Source organism: Ictalurus furcatus, chromosome 18, assembly GCF_023375685.1.
Source record: "Ictalurus furcatus strain D&B chromosome 18, Billie_1.0, whole genome shotgun sequence".
Taxonomy (NCBI): Eukaryota; Metazoa; Chordata; class Actinopteri; order Siluriformes; family Ictaluridae; genus Ictalurus; species Ictalurus furcatus.
In genome coordinates this window covers 12704609-12722990 of record NC_071272.1, presented here as the reverse complement: position 1 = coordinate 12722990, position 18382 = coordinate 12704609, and the positions used below count along the sequence as shown (strand labels likewise).

Below are 18382 nucleotides of genomic sequence, written 5' to 3'. Positions count from 1 at the left end.
ACCTTTTAGGTTTGTACCCAGAAAACCAGTGCGTCAGGAAACTGCTCGCGAGTGTCGAGAAAACGGCAGAGCTGTGAAGCCCAGATCCAACGTAACTTTCTGTGAATATCAAACCTACGTAGGCCAAGCCTGCCGAAATGCTACTGATTTCATGAATAACGTCTGCGCGCGAGGGTTATAAACCGCACGTGAATATTTGTTATTAAGGACAGCGTGTAAACACTGGCAGTGACGCCTTTAATATTGTTTGTCTCGATGTGGATCCGAGGGAAACGCGAATTGAATACGTGAACTTTCTGGAATCAAGCTACTCTATAACGAGTCGAAAACACCCGCTATTGGTTTCCAGCACTGCACCGTCTTATCGCGTGGCGTGCAGCGCGGCGCGGCACCTCCACTTCTCCTGACCCAGTCCGTGTGCAGCGCCCTATTGGTCAACTCAGAACCCGGAATTCCTTCTTTAATACACTTGCCATTGATCTCATTGGCTGGCGCATGGATTGGCGTTACGCCATTCGTCACAGCTGTTGTCACTCAAAACCTACTCTGTATCTAGCGCGTGATTGCTAAGGTTGTTCTAAGCTTCCTAGATAGGCGGGGCTAAAGGCGCAAGATTACGTATGGTTCGTTAAAACACTGCTTTTTGATATAGCTAAACTTTTATAAACCGATATACTCATATGTTTCGATTCAGTAGTCTCTGATCGATATGTGACCAAACTGTTCAGAATCCTTCCATTAATTGCGAATGATATTAACATATTGATGGACTTTTATGTTTTGTTTTTTTGAAGTTTCAGTTACAGGTAAATGAGTGCACATAAAAAAGGACTATTTTAAATACACTTGGTCATAAATTTACATATGCCTTGCAGAATCATAAAAGTTGTATTTTGTTTTGTATTTAGTACTACCCTGAATAAGCTATTTCACATAGCTGATGTTTACATATAGTCCACAAGACACAATAATATCGGAGTTTACACAAATGAACTAGTTCAAAAGCTTACATACACTTGATTCTTAATACTGTGTTGTTACCTGGATGATCAATGACTGTTTTTATGTTTTGTGATAGTTGTTCATGAGTCCCTTGTTTGTCCTGAGCAGTTAAACTGCCCAGTGTTCAGAATAATCCTCCAGGTCACGTATATTCGTTGATTTTCCAGCATCTTCTGCATATTTGACCCCTTTCCTTTCAACAGTGGTTATATGATGAGATGTTGTCACACTGAGGACAACTGAGGTACTCAGACACAAAAGTATTACAAAATGTGCAAACATTCACTGATGCTCGAGAAAGCAACACGGTACATTAAGACCCAGGGGGTGTAAATTTTTGAGCAGGATGATTGTATAAATAGTTTTGTCATCTTCTGGGAAACATGTAAATATCTTATGTAGCTTCTGAAGGACAGTACTGAACAAAATATTATATACAACAACAAAAAACTTTGTGGATGCTGCAAGGTGTATGTAAACTTATGACCAACTTTTTCCACAGTTAAGAACAAATAACTTTGCTAATCTATTAAATGATGTACACATCAATTTAAGAATATTTTTTTGCTCACTAGTTGTCTCCTTTCTTAATAATAATTTAATATTCAGTTATAATCATCAATATCATTATGTACAATTGCTACACTACTTAGGGCATGGCCTAAAGCAGGTTCACTTGTATGATCACAGCACAGATTTATTTCTTTTAACATTATTGTACTAACTTTATTAAAGCCTAGGTAGGTAGAGGTATTTATTCCAGAACCTAAACTTATTGCACTGTTTAAAACATTTGGACTATTTTGTCTCACACCAACATTACCTTTCCTCGTTGTAGGAGAGGTACAGATTCAAGCGGACATATGTGATCCCCCCCTTAACTTTATCAAATGTGACAGGCTTCATTTTAAACCCATTAAGTTCCGCTGGCCAATTATGCTTATAACCATTTTAAACAGTAGTTGTTGGGGAGACCTTCATTACATCAAACTATAAATTCTTCACCAATTTTTTTAAACTACCCTAAAGCATATTTTCATATACATTTTAAGTCCCATGTCAGGATCTTTATTTATTCCAATCCATTTGTTGTGCAAAGGAAACCATCATGTGGCAGAAGCTAGCAGTTCTTAGAAATATTGACTACAGTGAGGGGAAAAAAGTATTTGATCCCCTGCTGATTTTGTACATTTGCCCACTGACAAAGAAATGATCATTCTATAATTTTAATGGTAGATTTATTTGAACAGTGAGAGACAGAATAACAAAAAAAAAAAAAATCAGAAAAACACGTCAAAAATGTTATAAGTTGATTTGCATTTTAATGAGGGAAATATGTATTTGACCCCTCTGCAAAACATGACTTAGTACTTGGTGGCAAAACCCTTGTTGGCAATCACAGAGGTCGGACGCTTCTTGTAGTTGGCCACCAGGTTTGCACACATCTCAGGAGGGATTTTGTCCCACTCCTCTTTGCAGATCTTCTCCAAGTCATTAAGGTTTTCGAGGCTGACGTTTGGAAACTTGAACCTTCAGCTCCCTCCACAGATTTTCTATGGGATTAAGGTCTGGAGACTGGCTAGGCCACTCCAGGACCTTAATGTGCTTCTTCTTGAGCCACTCCTTTGTTGCCTTGGCCATGTGTTTTGGGTCATTGTCATGCTGGAATACCCATCCACGACCCATTTTTCAATGCCCTGGCTGAGGGAAGGAGGTTCTCACCCAAGATTTGACAGTACATGGCCCCGTCCATCGTCCCTTTGATGCGGTGAAGTCATCCTGTCCCCTTAGCAGAAGAACACCCCCAAAGCATAATGTTTCCACCTCCATGTTTGACGGTGGGGATGGTGTTCTTGGGGTCATAGGCAGCATTCCTCCTCCTCCAAACACAGCCAGTTGAGTTGATGGCAAAGAGCTCCATTTTGGTCTCATCTGACCACAACACTTTCACCCAGTTGTCCTCTGAATCATTCAGATGTTCACTGGCAAACTTCAGACGGGCACGTATATGTGCTTTCTTGAGCAGGGGACCTTGCGGGCGCTGCAGGATTTCAGTCCTTCACGGCGTAGTGTGTTACCAATTGTTTTCTTGGTGACTATGGTCCCAGCTGCCTTGAGATCATTGACAAGATCCTCCCGTGTAGTTCTGGGCTGATTCCTCACTGTTCTCATGATCATTGCAACTCCACGAGGTGAGATCTTGCATGGAGCCCCAGGCCGAGGGAGATTGACAGTTCTTTTGTGTTTGCGAATAATCGCACCAACTGTTGTCACCTTCTCACCAAGCTGCTTGGCAATGGTCTTGTAGCCCATTCCAGACTTGTGTCAATCTTGTCCCTGACATCCTTGGAGAGCTCTTTGGTCTCGGCTATGGTGGAGAGTTTGGAATCTGATTGATTGATTGCTTCTGTGGACAGGTGTCTTTTATACAGGTAACAAGCTGAGATTAGGAGCACTCCCTTTAAGAGTGTGCTCCTAATCTCAGCTCGTTACCTGTATAAAAGACACCTGGGAGCCAGAAATCTTTCTGATTGAGAGGGGGTCAAATACTTATTTCCCTCATTAAAATGCAAGTCAATTTATAAAATTTGACATGTTTTTCTGGATTTTCTTCTTGTTATTCTGTCTCTCACTGTTCAAATAAATCTACCATTAAAATTATAGACTGATCATTTCTTTGTCAGTGGGCAAACATACAAAATCAGCAGGCGATCAAATACCTTTTCCCCCCCTCACTGTATACTAATAAAATACACACTCACCATTTAGTCATCTTGCTATAAGGAGGCCTCCCAGTTCCAAGCAAAAATGATTTAAGGACACGTTCAAGTCTATTTAAGATGACCGGAATCAACATTTTTGAAGCAAGTGTGATTTATGGATGCAGTTTGCGCACTGCTAATCGAGAGGGTAGAAGCATCTGTTACACATTAGCTCAAATGCAAAAATAAAGAAAAAGAATTTGGAAACCAAAACATGCCTCAAACTATAGTTAGGGTAAAAGGTAAATAAAAAGTAAAAGAAATAATAAAATAAGATTGTTCCTAAGCTCCATGGATGCATATAATGCATTGTCATTACTTGCCTGTAGATATGGAAGGCAAGCAAGAAATATTTTCAAATCAAACCGGCAAATTTGTGAATACACTCTTGTACAGTTTACTGAGAGGAAAACCAAAGGATTTCTAATCTACATAGAAGGACAAATTACATTTATATTGATATTGTAATTTAAAAAGGTATGCCAGGTTTTTATATACTGGAGAATTAGAAACTTGTAGCAAGACAAACTACTTTTTTCCTAAATAATACATTTGTGATGAAACCACAAGAGTCTCATTATAGAAACACAAGTCCCAGAAGTTTATTTAGCAAGAATAACAGTTCTGCAATGGATCGCATAACTCCAATGTTCCCTAAATGACAATGTGAGCAGGAAAGGAAGGAAGGGTGTTTTTTCCAGGAATTAAACCCAATCTTAGCCTAAGCCAGTGATTCTATATTGAAACTCCTTTTTAGTCCAAGGTTAGGCCTATTCTGGGAAGCCAGCCCTTAGAATAAACAGTTAAAATTACATTTAAAAAAATACATTCATAACAGTAGAAAAGACAGATTGTCGCTATAGAGGATGCAAAAATTTTAAGCATAGTACAACACCCTTCCTGCAGGTTTTGTCCATGCACCAGCCTCTGTAACCGACTTGAATTGATAATTTCGCTCATTATTAACTGGATGAGTGTTAACAATGACTGAAAATTTTCAAATGATGTACCCTGACAAAACTGTTATTGGGCAATTCGATCCAATCCTGCCTTTAAACATAATTGCCAATACCTTGCAGGAAGAATGTTGTACACCGCTTAAGTGTGTTTATTCCCAACCCAGAAATGGTCCACTGAATAAGCTACAGGACATGAATGGATGGATTGCACACAGTGGAGCATAAAAATCTAAAGACCATACGTTCACATGGAAGGTATTTTACATAGTCAATACGAAACTTACACACAGCAACCGCTCAAAACGAAATTCAGCCTATAGGGGGAAAAAATCAAATAAAATTGTGTTGAACATCTGGGAAAACCTCAGACATGAGCCATCAGACCTCTCTAGCATAGAACAGATCATGGTATTTGTCACAGGATCAATAGAGCTATTTAAGAACAGGCTTGTGTTTAAGACTAAAAACCCTGTCACTTAGTCTCTGCCTTTGTCCCTTTTCTAAAAGGCGTGCAGAAGTACTATTCCTTGCAAAATATTGCTCCACTATTCATGCCGGGGATTCCCTAGGCCAAATTTCTACCTTTTCGTTTTGTCATTTTCCCTCCACACCTAAAGGTTCCCAGTCTGTTGAAGTCATTACAGACTCAATTACACTAAGCTGCAGCTATTCAACCAACACTGCATGTACCTTTTTGGCCCACTTATCATTAAAAGCCCCTGATATCCATGAATAGTTGTTCACCATACAGTTCTAAGACCACTGAGCAGAGGTTGCATGAGAAACATGCAGAGTTAAAGGAGAGCGAGCAAGTTCGAAATCAAGGCAAGCAGAGAAGCACAAAAACATGCCAAAACCAAATAAAGCATGCATTTTGCTGTTCGCCATAGTATATATGTTGTATAACTTTTAAAATATTGATACATGTATTACATCATATATTTAAGGGTTTTTTTCCTCTCCTTATCTTAGATTATATGTAAACAGTTCTTTGATTTTCATGGAATAATGAGGTGAAGACGAGGAAAACAAGTCAGGGGATGGGGGGGAAACAGGCAGAGCAGAGGAGAGCTTAACTGAAGGAAAGAGGAAAAGGGAGGGGTGAGAACTAAGTAAATGGAAAGCAGTAGGAGGACACTGAATGCTTTTTGAAGGTTGACAGTGAGTGTTGCTGCCCACTGTTTGGTCTGCTGTAGTCCTTTGGGTTTCCAGTTTTACTTCGCAGTCATCATCTGGACAAACTCTGAAAGTGAGAAGGGGCAGATAAGTTCATGCTGGGTTTTTCAGGCCATCATTTTAAAAACAAGACACTTCTAGCCAAACTAATGCTGCAGCACAACAATGTCCATGGTTGAAAGTCTGCATCAAAATATATAAGCTATACATCTTGAAGCCAAATTATATACATTAACACAGTCATTTACATCACCGTCCAAGGAGGCTGGTCATTCCAATGTTCACTGCTATATGTTCAGTATTCGTATGTTAAAACACATTTAAAAATACCAATTATTAAAAACCTGCTTGGGCATTTCATTTGAAGATTACAAGTTTTAAGTAAAAGAAAAGACCAATGTACAAGTTTTATTTTTTTTCATCGTGAAGCAATACATGCATTCATTTAATTGCTTTAGAAGAAAAAAAGAAAGAAAGAAATAAATAAATAAATAAATATATTATATATTTTATATATATATATATATATATATATATATATATATATATACACACACACACACACACACACACATACACACACACCTTCATAGTTGACCTGGCCATCCCCATCGATATCTGCCTCTCGGATCATCTCGTCTACCTCCTCATCCGTCAGCTTTTCTCCCAGGTTCGTCATGACATGACGCAGCTCCGCAGCACTGATGTAGCCGTTCCCGTCCTAAACATAAACAAAGTCGCTTACTACACAAGACCTACACAGCCATCTAGAAATATTATTTGGAAAGCATTATTACCCAGGCACAATCACGGCACGCTCGTTATTCATTACCTTGTCAAAAACCCGGAAGGCTTCTCTGATTTCCTCCTCGCTGTCAGTGTCCTTCATCTTCCTCGCCATCATGGTAAGAAATTCGGGAAAATCAATCGTTCCGTTACCTTTGGGTCGACCAAAGATGCGAAATCTGATTAGTTCCTGATTGTGGCCATATATAGCTAACTGTGCGTGTGGACCTCCCCTCACCGTCAGCATCGACCTCGTTGATCATGTCCTGGAGCTCAGCCTCTGTAGGGTTCTGCCCTAGGGAGCGCATCACTGTCCCCAACTCTTTGGTGGTAATAGTGCCATCACCGTCTTTATCAAATAGTGAGAAGGCCTCCTTGAATTCTGAAAAACACAAACAAGGGGCACTGGATTAGTTGGGAATAACTACAAGATAGGATTAGTGGAAAAAAAATCTATTTTTTAAATATTTAACATGTAATTACCAGCAATCTGCTCCTCAGTTAGTTGATCAGCCTGTTAACAGAGCAAACAATAAGAAACCACAATTGCTATTTTACTAAAAGGTAACAGCCTGGAAATGGGTTAATCTTGGTGGTAGTTGTGTTTTCCCCAAATATCATAAATATCCAAAACAGTACTAATGGTTTAACGTGATGTTTTCGAGTCAAGACACACTGCACTTTCTGATTGGATTCAAAATTGCTTATACAGGAGTCTGGTGATGATGGTCACTATGGATTAATACACTGTGGTTTAATAGATTTAAGATTATTTGCATCTGTACAAGAACTCAAGCACTGACGAACAGCTTTCCTGTTGGAAACACTCCATTAGGACATACAGACAAAAAAAATCCACTTAATGACATCATAAACCTCAAGTAACCACCGGACTGAATGGACTAATTGAAATCATCATACTAATGTGAAAATGGAGAACTGGAACCATTAAACCAAATCTCATGTGTTTATTTATTTATTTTTTTGGGGAGGGCGTGCTTTGGTCTGAAGAATGACAAATGAATCCATAACCCATCACCGTTCTGTTGTCCCATCACTTATAATATATAGTCTGCGTATATTTTACTATATTTGATGACCTGATGTGAGGCTGCGTAGCTTAGCTAGTTAACCATCTCCCAATATTAAATACGCATACATTCTCCTTAGCACAGTTAGCATTAGCTGTTAATGCTTGGCAACTGCCGGCTGACCGCATCGAGCGGACTGCGTTAGACCTGAGGCTTAATCCCATTTGAACGCTTAAGAGCTAACAAAATGGGATATTAAATGCTGATTCTCGCTACTCAAAAAATAAATAAAAAAGTTATTCAGTCGATAAATACCGATTCAAGTAAACGACACGGAACACTAGATAGATTAGCATCACGCGCTTTGAGCTTAGTTACCCGCCTGGCTAATCTAAGTAATGCACTGCAGCAGTCGATTCAATTGTTAAGCTAGCTTACCAGTTAGCTAAACCGTTTCACTCAACAAGAGCAATGTTTCACTTCGTATTTTACGTACAAAAGTAAAAGCGTTATTACTTACCATTGTTACTCGAACAGTTTTTACGTTCTTTACGAAGATGAATTACGCAGCTAATTTAGCCTCTGTTCCGCTTTCCTTTCCCGCAGCTAACCGCTGTGAGCCCAAATTTCAGAATCACTCCGCCTCCGTTCTTGGGTCGAAAGCGGGCCGCCGCACCCCCTAGCAACCAAGCTGTCGCTATGGTGCGCCTGCGCCAGGTCGCAATGAAAGCCAAGCAAATCCGACAAAATCGATCCTCTGATACCTGTTGCAAAACACAAACAATTAGTGTCTAATATTTCTTCTCGTGACTGACACAATAAAACAGCTTATCGTTCTAAATAATAAATACGCTAAACCTTCCTCTCGAAGTTTGAACAGCACTATCGGTGGGTTTATATATAGACGGCGGTTGGCGCGTATCAGCTGACCAGAATGAAACGATTCGATTGGTTCCCGTCCACCTGCAATGCGTCAGGGAGTCACTGAGGGGAGGAGGCGATGCGCAGGATTCTTAAAGAGACAGCCCCATACTTTGCGGTACACCTCAGGGATGGTGTCCAAGGCTTGTCTAAGTGGCCTTCGTCTTAGTTTTAAAATAAGGACATTAGCCCTGTAGGCGGGGTTGTACGAAATAAACACGTTACGACTGAAAAAAAAAGCTGCAGGGGTGCCATTATTCATTGGCACCCCACCTCAGACAACTTTCAATCCCTACGAAACAGGTTCCCAACCCTGGCCCTAGACTACCCCCTGTCCTACACATTTCAGTGCTTTCTGCAGGACAGGGTTGGGAACCTGTGCTCTAGGGTCCCTATGATGCAGGTATCCCTGACACATTTCATAATAATGAAGTACATCCATTTCCATAACGCTTATCTGCTTAAGCTGGGGCTTATACCAGGGAATTTGGGGCACAAGATGGACAACACCCTGGACAGGGTTTCAATGCATTGCATAATGACACACACACACATTCACAACACCACATGCTAATCAGCCTACAACACAGGGGAAGTGCACAGACCTCTGCTGGGGCAGGGGCGGAAGGACCAAAAAGGGCACTTAAAATCATAATAAAAATAAATAAATAAATAAATATTACTTTAATGTACCCAATATATTGTTTTACAGTATTTAAACACATAATTATTTATTCAATAAATCACCTGTATTTAAAGCAGTATTACTCGTCTCTCTGTTGTGTCGTTAAATATTTGACTGACTTCCTCATGGTTAATTGGAATGTCAACCTGCATTGAGAGTAGCAGTAGGTCAGAGAGCCTCTCTTCATTACATAGACTTCAAAGTCTGGATTTCACAAGTTTTAACTTTGAAGATGACCTTCAACTGTAGATGTGGACATAAATAATGTGGTAAATAATTTTAGGAGTTGAGAAAGAGAGGGGAAAACAGTCTCAATTTCATTGTCTTTTAGGCACTTGAGCATTTCCTGGACATTACTTTTGGGAAAGGAGTAGGATGTTAAGACCTGGGAGATGATAATATTACTAAGTATTATTTACTTTTATTTTACCAAGCAAAACAGAGAATCAAGAAGATAAGCATATTTAATTAATGTTCAATTTTGTTGATGTTGTAAAATTTATGTTTGCATTATATGGATGAAAGTGCTAGCTATCATGAAATCAAAGATATGAATGCTCGTTACACGTTAGAAACTTGTACTGGGACATCAAACTTAAAAGCATTAAAAATTGTCATTAAATAAATAACTAATACTGTCTGGTAACTTATACTTCAATAAGCACATGAGGATGTGCTAAACTATGCTACTATCATTGAATGATAGTAGCGTAGTTGAGCACCTCCTCCCACCTCTCGCTCCACCTACCACCAAACCTCTGCCTAATGCTTCTGACAAAACCCTCATCATGAACTGTTGAACTATTCATTCCCAGTTTGATATTTTATATTGTATTTATTATTGTTAATGGCAATAGTCTGAATTTATAATACTTAAATATAATTTTATTATAAAATATTTACTATGACCAGATGGGCACATTTACAATAATATACAAAAACAATCCAAAAACCAGGATCACATGGACTCCAAATCTGAACTCTAAAGAAAATGGATCTTAATGGGAACTAAGTTTTTTTTGTATTTTATTGAAGCAGATCTTAATTTATGATTACACTTAGTTCTTTGGGTTGGCTGTTTATCCAATACCCCCCCCTCAGCCAAGACTGCACTTGAGTTTATTTTAAATGGATCTCTCCTCCTGCATAATGAATTGATCTAAATAAAAATCCAGACAATTTATAATCTTACCACTAGAACAAAAGTATTGCTGGTGAAAGATTTATTATTTAATCATGATTCAGACTCCTGACAAGGGGGGGGGGGAGGAGATAAATAAAGGTTAAGAAATACACCGGTATCATGAATACTGTTCCATTTTTATTTTTAAATGGTACTTGCACAGGGTTTGCAAACATCAGATCAAACTCAGTAACATTTTGCACAGTCACAAAATTGTATTACAACCAATAAAACCTTTAAATAGGCTGAAACTTGGAATGATATATAAATAAGGATAATAAAAACCCACTGGTCTTGACTTACAGGGCTTTGATGCACACTTACATTAGTAATATGCATGTACTGTATTTCTATTTTATTACCCAATTCTGCACATTTTAGCACAATGACACAAACAATATTTCATAAAAATGTAACACCCAACAACCAGGTTTTAGTCTACATTCATGTAGAATAGCTTCTGTTTATGCAATATAAGGGAACTTAAGCATAACAGCCTGTTGTGGCGCCAGCTCTAATTGGGCCAAGTTAATGAACTGACCCGGGGCCATTTCCTCTTTATTAGTACTAACTTCGACCTTGGCTTCCTCTGGAAGCATTTCATGGCTCAGCTGCAGACTGGCTCGATCTTTAGGAGAAAAGTTGAATGCAACTAGGTAGCGTTCACTCTGGTCCCATGTGCGCAAGTATGCGAGAGTACTGGTGCTGTTGTACAAAGGTACATAATCTCCATGCAGAAGGGAGCGCTCCTTCCCTCTCAGGTCACTCACAGCCTTGAAGAACACATGCAGAGAGTTCCTCTGTTCTACCTCAGACTGCAAAGTGGGGAAATGAAGAATAAGAAAATAAAATAACAGTCAGAGCTTGATATTTTAAGTTTTTAAAATGGTACAAGCTAAAATGGTAGGGGTAGACAAACCAGCCTAATTATTTTACTAGTGTATTACTTTCTAATATCCGTAAGTGACTTCAAATTAACTTTGGACCTTAATAGTGCCAGAAGTTTATAAAAAAAATTAAATAAATAAAAAAAAGAGGGACAAACCACCATTTACACAAACAAGCCAGCTAGATATAGCAGTGACTTGGCAAACAAAATAAAGAACAAGAACCCATCCAAGTATTCACATTATAGTGGACTAGCCAATTCATTTTCAATTTATCCACACCTGGATGGAATTCATTTTCAATACATGTTGTACTGAAGTTAGTAATTTTCATTACCTTCTCAGTCTCATTAGTGTTTGAAGAGTCCCAGATCACTGGATTGGTTGTACTCTAAATCAGGATGGAACAAAAGTCAAAAAACGAGACCATATGTGCCTTTCAATTCAGATCACCACTCCACTTTCCCAAAAGACATGCAAATCAGGTATTTTTACCTTATCCTTTAGTCCAATTTCATCACCATAGTTGAAGATGGGAGTACCAGGCAAGGTAAGCAGTAGCAGCTGGTGCAACTTGATAGTCACAGACTCCACCATGTTGGCCAGATGTCCCATGACACGGTGACCCAAGTTCCAAGCCAGCCGGCACCCATTCTGGGAATAAAGACTCTGCACAACTTGACCAATCTCTGCGCCAGATTTGTTGATCAGGACGTCAGAAAGGAGCAAATCCACACCAGTCCGATTCAACAGCTTATTCACCTCATCAGGAGAGGTGGCCTGGGTAGCTCCAATTAAGACCCTTCAATCAGAAGGGAGAAAGGAAAAGGGGGAGAAAAAAAAAATAAGTCTAAAAAATCAGAATAGGAAGAACACTACAAAACAGTATAGCTCGAATACTGAGCACAAAGTTACAGCCAACAGACAAAGTCCTGTAATGATTGCAGTGCAAGACTGATCCTCACAACATTATGATCTCAAGATAGGCATTCCAACAATGGGCTTGTGTTAGTGTTGGGTTTGAAAAAATACCAAGCCCAAGACTCAAATTTTCATGGTAATCATGGATATCTCAGCACTTAACAGCTAAAGACATCTTTGCAAAAGCTACAGTAATAAATGTGATTTATGCTTACTTTTTCTCCTCATCTTTAGTGTGATTATTGACAGTCTCCCTTATGCTAGGCCAAAAGGATGGTACAACACTGGAAACGCTCTCAACACCATATAGCAGGATACCATCAACACCTTTCTTCAACCAGTAATCAGTAGCAATCTGAAAGAAAGAGGGGGGGGGCAACAAAAAAAAAAAGGGGGGGGGATAGGGTGGTTTAACACCATAGACATTTTGAGGAACAGTGAGAAACAAAAAATGTTCATGATACAAGTGCTAATCATTCATACTTTGACTTTTTCAGTCACATTTGTCACTGAACTTTTGGAGAACCATGGCTCAGATCCTTTGTAGTTTGGGGTCAGATCCAATACCACAGCGATACCTAAGCAAAGGCAAATAAGCATTACAGTTATTCAGTAGTCTAGTATGCAGAAGATATTTAATTATATAGCTGCACTTAACATTACTCCAGTGTGCAAATAAATAAAATTTAAAAAAAAAAAAAAAAAAAAAAAAAAAAAAAAGAAAATTTCCACTCACTTTTCTTGTGTGCTGCCCTAATAAGTGCCTCCAGATCAGACAGGTTGCCAGCAGAAGGGACAAGCTCAATCAAATTCAGGTCTTCAGACTGATCAGCAGTGGACACATGAATGGGACCTACAATCAGACCCTTCACCTTCAGTTGTCCCAAAGCACCAACCTTTGTCTCCAAACCTGAGGAGAAGCAGCATTGAGGAAATTAAGTTAGCTTGTTCATAACTGTTTCTCGAGGTGCACGGCCTGTGCCAGTTTACACCACAATCCAAGTCTTAAGTGACGAAATATTTGCAATATCCTATAAAATAAATATTTACATACTTTGCATTCCCTGTGTAAAAGCTGGTCTTGCTATGGAAAATACATGTTATTAATAAGTAGTGTCTACACATGCACCTCTTCATAATCTACATTACCAAATGCTGAGCTCATGACAACAGGGAATTTTCCAACTCGGAACCTCCTGCTTCCCATATTAGATTGCTCACATGGGCTCAGTTGTCAGGAATAAAATGAACGCTCACTATAAAGTGTCCACGAGAAGCTTAATTTTTAGTGGATGTGATGACTCACTGTTAAGAGCAGTCAGAGTAAAAACACTTGCAGAAAGCTAACCAATATTGCATTTATCCAAGGACCACCCAGTATTTAACAGACTGCAATAAAGAGGAACTCAAAACCATGAACGCTGCCATGTTGAAGTGACCTCACAGGATAGCAACTGAGAAGTCAGAGCACTCAAAAAAAAAAAAAAAATAAAACTCCAAGTGGGAATTACAAGTTGGAGAGTCATTCAAATGGATCTTTCATACTAGGAAGTCAAAAACTTCCCTGAACCTACTTAGTCATGAACACAGCAAAAATCTTTAAGAAAGATTGCACAACCCCTATATTGTGTCCCTCACACAAGCTATTTAAGCCTAGAGCAGTGTGTGAAATAGCTTGGGGCATGAACGATCACCACAGTTGAGTCACAAGAACAGGAAATATCAGCATGTGCTTATGAGTATTAGCTCCCTCACAACTAGTGTAGCTGAACTAAGTCTATGAAACACCCTGACATTTAACAGGCCACATTTTTCATTCAGTACATTCCCTTACCTTTAAGGCCAGAAGACCCTGCAAATGCATCAACATCTCCAATCTGATACAGGGGCCCTGAATCCCACCAGTTAATCTCAGGAAGTGGCTTGCACCGAGGCGCCTGTACAATGATGACAATGGCACCGGCGAGCATGCCAAGCCAACCGAGCCAGAAGAGAATGAGGAGCACCCAACGGGCCCGCACCCACCTACACAGAAAAAAAGAAAGAAAGAAAAAACTAGGTCCAATTATCTGTACCGTCACAAAACTGAACCAAAACACGAAGGAGGCGTATAAAGGAAAACGTGGAAAAAACTATTTATAGTAGTCATACCCTGGAGTTCCAGCAACTTGTAACAGCTCCTCCTTGGACAGTCCGGTGAATTTGGATTCCTTCTCGTCAGGAATTTTGACCTTCACGATGCCGTTTTTTACTGCCAAAGCCGAATTGGCATCACCGTTTCCGGCGGTCATAGGCTGCCTTTCCTGGTCCACCTCATTCAGCTCCACGTCCTTCATGTCGACCTCAGCGTCTTTGGACATCTTGACTGCTTTCTCTGATTACAACCTACAAAAGTAGTAGTGTAGTGGTTCATACACCACGCTTTCTAGATGTACAAGGTGAAGTCACGCAAATGGGAAGTAATGTTGCATCAGTATAACCGGAAGCGTAGTCAGCCTCCTTACAGTGACGTAGGACGAGGACAACTGAACTGGGTTACAATTTTTTTTTAGTGACAACTATTTAAAACAAAACAAAACCAAAAAATAACAGCCCCCCCCCCCAAAACAACAAAAAACCCGTAGCCAGTCCAAAAATAAATAAAGAATTAGGACTAAACTATCAGGGCTAAATGTGTAGCTGCTAATACACGGCGCATCCAGTAGTCAAGCAAATTAAATCACATAAAAACACAAGTATAACTACTATTTAAATGGTTTTTGGAGAGAAGGAAAAAAAATAAGTGTATACATTACTGATAACGATAATAATCGTGTTTATATAACAAGCGACTATACCCGAGAAAGTCGCGTGCGGCGCAATTGGCTAGAAAACCGGCTCAGACCAGATCTGCCTCAGTAAAGCACAACCAGTGTACAGTTAAACAATTACAGTTACAACAGACTGAACTGAGAAATAAATGCCAAGAACCATGTTACTTAACAACGTAATTGCATGGTGTAGAGATTTTAAACGACTCACTTCAGCCAAAGATGCTAAACAAGCTGTGATAAGTAATTATCTATTTGTAAAACGATTTTTTTGTTAAAGTTAATATTAAACTTAGCATAGAGATATTTACCGTCAATATACTGAAGAAGAAATTGCGCAAAGATTAAAAATTGTATCTGAAGGTTACTCAAATGGTTCCTCGTATGTTTTTTAAGTGTTGGGGCAGTACTGCTCAGGCTTTTTATTCAGGTTTCACACCAAGGGCGGGTCCATAAACCGCCTCTCAAATTTAAGGTGGAGCCATTTTCAAGCTAGGCTGCATGATTCCTTTCATCTAAGCTACGAACAGCTACCAAACTGTTCTAGTTAGATTGTTTGTGTTATTCTGAAATATATAGCAGCTATACAGTTTTACCTACTGATACGTACATCTACAAGGCTGATCCGGTTTGTCCCAGATGCTTGATGGGATGTTGCTGTATTAATCGGGTTCAGATACACTATTTTAATAATAGTCAAAAATTCCGACGACCGTTTTAATTTATATTAGGATTGGATTTTCGCCAAGTTAAACCTTGGGCAATTAATCTTATTCCAGATTCCAAGACTGACAATTATGTCGATAAAATTCTTGACTTAAAAAAAAAATAATAAATCAAGTCCACCTTAAAGTCCACCCCCCGCCAAACAAGGACCAAACAAGTCTGCGATTGTTAGGCATTGGATTTCATTCTTGGAAAGGCAGTGGTAAACAGGTTTAGATTTTAAAATAGGTGAATTAGATGACAAGAAATAACAGCCTCACTTTATGTTTGTTTACAAACTCATATTCAGTTCTTTAACAAACACATGGTTGTGATTGAAATAACATGTTTACATGCTGATTTCCTTGTCAGTGAAAAATGTTTTACAAGTACATGTTCTCCTTCTCCAGAAAAAAACTCTGGGGGGGGGGAAGGCCTGTACTAACATCTTGTCCTCCGAGCTGCTGGAATAAAGCCGTCCTACCAGGAAATCATCCTGCAGTGGGATCCAGGAGTGAAGTTTACAGAACACATGTATGAGCTCTAGTATCGTTTGAAACTAAGTTTAGGATGTACAGTATTTTCATGTTTAGTATAATAATAATAATAATAATAATAATAATAATAAAATGAGTACACTTGTGTTTTGTATCTTATTTCTAATACTAAGACAAATCAAAATCAGACTAGTTCACGATGTACACCCGTCCCTCAGAGTGGGGGCAGGAAAAAGGATCACATATCATGTAAACACCCTGAAGCAAAACTGGCATGTGGTTCTGAGCAGATCTTACACAGAACACATAATAAAGGAAAGGCATGCCATAACTCAACTGGTCACATAAGCTTTTAATAAGGAAATTATTTCCAGTTCTACCAGTGACAAAGATGTGCTGATGAAATCATTCTAAATGGCACAAAACAACTTTTTAAAAAAAGACTCTTATTTTATATTTTGAGAATATAAAGGAACGTTTTATGGGTTTGTATTGATTTATGTCTTTCAGCCAAGAAATAACTAATTAGGATGAACATCTGCTCTTCAACAGTCTTGATGGAGTGAGCATTTTATTTCTCTATTCCAGTTTAAAGAAATTGTGGGAATACACATTTAAAATCACGGTAACTGAGGCTATCACCTTTTGTCTGCGATGGCTCTGGGTGCCCCTGTCCCATTCTTTGAATTGGTGGCCATTGTTTATGATCATCACTACTTGAGTTAAGTGTAAATGCAGTGCCCTAGGTTTGGACTGTTCTTTATCTCTATGATAATGAAGTTGTCTGAGTTATATAGCTATGCTGATTGGATTAGGTCTGATGAAACTCCAGAGTGCCCAATGCTCCCTGGGATTGGCTCCAGGTTCCCCCACGACCCTGAAGAAGGAGTAAGCGGTAGAAGATGGATGGATGGAAACTCCAGAGCCTGGGGCGGGTTCCTATAACTGTTTACTTCCTTTGCATACATTGTTTAAGGTCATCACCTGAGTACTTTGTCTCCACCTCTAAGCACTGCCCCATAAAATGTATGTAAAACTACAATTTATAGCTCATTGCTTTAGACTTGATGACTGCAGTGCAAGACAGCACACTCTGACCTGTAGACTGATGCTCCTGATGTTCTACAATAAAGAATCCTGCTGAAGCTTTACCCAAGTCTCCTGGTCTTCACTTCTGAGTTTCCTACAAAATACTCCAGTAATTTTCAGTCTAGTCTCTATTTATTGTAATAGTAGACACATGATTACCATAAACATTAATTTCATCATTTTTTTTCCACCTAAGGACAGTTGTAGGGGCAGGATCCTGGTTTGATACTGAGTACTGCCTGTGTGGAATCTCCCATGTTTTCCCATTGTTTATGTGGGGAAAGTTTTTAGATTTCTCCCCACCTCCCAAACACATGCCAGGTTGGTGGATTGCCTGAGATAAATTGCCTCTGGGTGTGAATGTGTGTGTGAACGCGTGTGTACCTGGTGCCCTGCGATGGACTGGCGTCCCATCCAGGATGTATCCCCAGTTTACACCCAGTGTTCTTGGGATAGACTCTAGAATCACCTGACCAAGATAAAGTGCTTATTGAAGATGAGTGATGATGAATGTATTATTGTAGAATGCTTCCATGAGAATTTGTAAATGAAGCAATCATCTCATTCATGCAGATATGGTACTAATTTTTTCAGAAGGAAGAATTTGTGGTTATGTTTTGCTAGCACATGAATACCGCATAAAAAGTGCAAGTAACTGTAATTTCTTTATATTTTATTGGTCCATTGTTTAAAAAAAGAACATGTTTTGGAGAATATAAAACCATAGAGATTTTTTCTCATAGTTTAAGGTTGTTGCTTCAAATTTTATTTTAGACATATAGTTGTGTATTTTAAACATTTATTGAAACAATTCTATGACTACTCTTAGGCTTCTTTACTCGTATATTTCAAATGAATAGTTTTTGGTCTCAGTACAGGGCATATGTTGAAATTCCTGCTTGCGGTTATTGCACCTACATTCAGATATGATGGATAGAGATTTCATTGGAAAACAATGTAACATTCCT

At 39.0% G+C, this 18382-nt stretch overlaps 3 protein-coding genes across 3 annotated transcripts in view; all 3 read right to left on the bottom strand.

Moving 5' to 3' along the window:
- pcxa (pyruvate carboxylase a) overlaps window positions 1–817 on the bottom strand; it is a 173017-nt gene extending 172200 nt beyond the window's left edge. Inside the window, exon 1 of the mRNA XM_053648815.1 lies at window positions 3–817. The gene's annotated coding sequence lies outside the window, so the exon portion shown is untranslated. The remainder of the gene's footprint in view (window positions 1–2) is intronic.
- Window positions 818–4341: 3524 nt separating this feature from the next.
- On the bottom strand, window positions 4342–8563 carry calm3b (calmodulin 3b (phosphorylase kinase, delta)). Its single transcript, XM_053648817.1, has 6 exons — window positions 8237–8563; window positions 7169–7199; window positions 6924–7067; window positions 6732–6838; window positions 6485–6620; window positions 4342–5966 (listed from the first exon to the last, which is right to left on the bottom strand). The coding sequence occupies exons 1-6, from the start codon at window positions 8237–8239 to the stop codon at window positions 5938–5940; spliced, it is 450 nt and encodes a 149-aa protein (XP_053504792.1). The 5' UTR covers window positions 8240–8563; the 3' UTR covers window positions 4342–5937.
- A 2060-nt stretch (window positions 8564–10623) lies between these two features.
- On the bottom strand, window positions 10624–15566 carry slc3a2b (solute carrier family 3 member 2b). The gene is made up of 9 exons (XM_053649308.1): window positions 15435–15566; window positions 14465–14698; window positions 14148–14338; window positions 13050–13223; window positions 12797–12891; window positions 12529–12668; window positions 11888–12194; window positions 11730–11783; window positions 10624–11320 (listed from the first exon to the last, which is right to left on the bottom strand). Exons 2-9 carry the CDS (start codon window positions 14671–14673, stop codon window positions 10970–10972), a joined length of 1521 nt encoding a protein of 506 aa, XP_053505283.1. The 5' UTR covers window positions 14674–14698; window positions 15435–15566; the 3' UTR covers window positions 10624–10969.
- Window positions 15567–18382: the final 2816 nt, after the last annotated feature.

Excerpts from the sequence above, each read along its gene's own strand:
- slc3a2b (XM_053649308.1), bottom strand. The coding sequence starts at position 14,673 with ATGTCCAAAGACGCTGAGGTCGACATGAAGGACGTGGAGCTGAATGAG. Across the intron at positions 14,339-14,464 it reads CAAGTTGCTGGAACTCCAGG|GTGGGTGCGGGCCCGTTGGG; the intron begins GTATGACTACTA and ends TTTTCTGTGTAG. Across the intron at positions 13,224-14,147 it reads AGGGTCTTCTGGCCTTAAAG|GTTTGGAGACAAAGGTTGGT; the intron begins GTAAGGGAATGT and ends GCTTCTCCTCAG.
- calm3b (XM_053648817.1), bottom strand. Across the intron at positions 6,839-6,923 it reads CAACGAGGTCGATGCTGACG|GTAACGGAACGATTGATTTT; the intron begins GTGAGGGGAGGT and ends GTCGACCCAAAG. Across the intron at positions 5,967-6,484 it reads TGGCCAGGTCAACTATGAAG|AGTTTGTCCAGATGATGACT; the intron begins GTGTGTGTGTAT and ends TCTCACTTTCAG.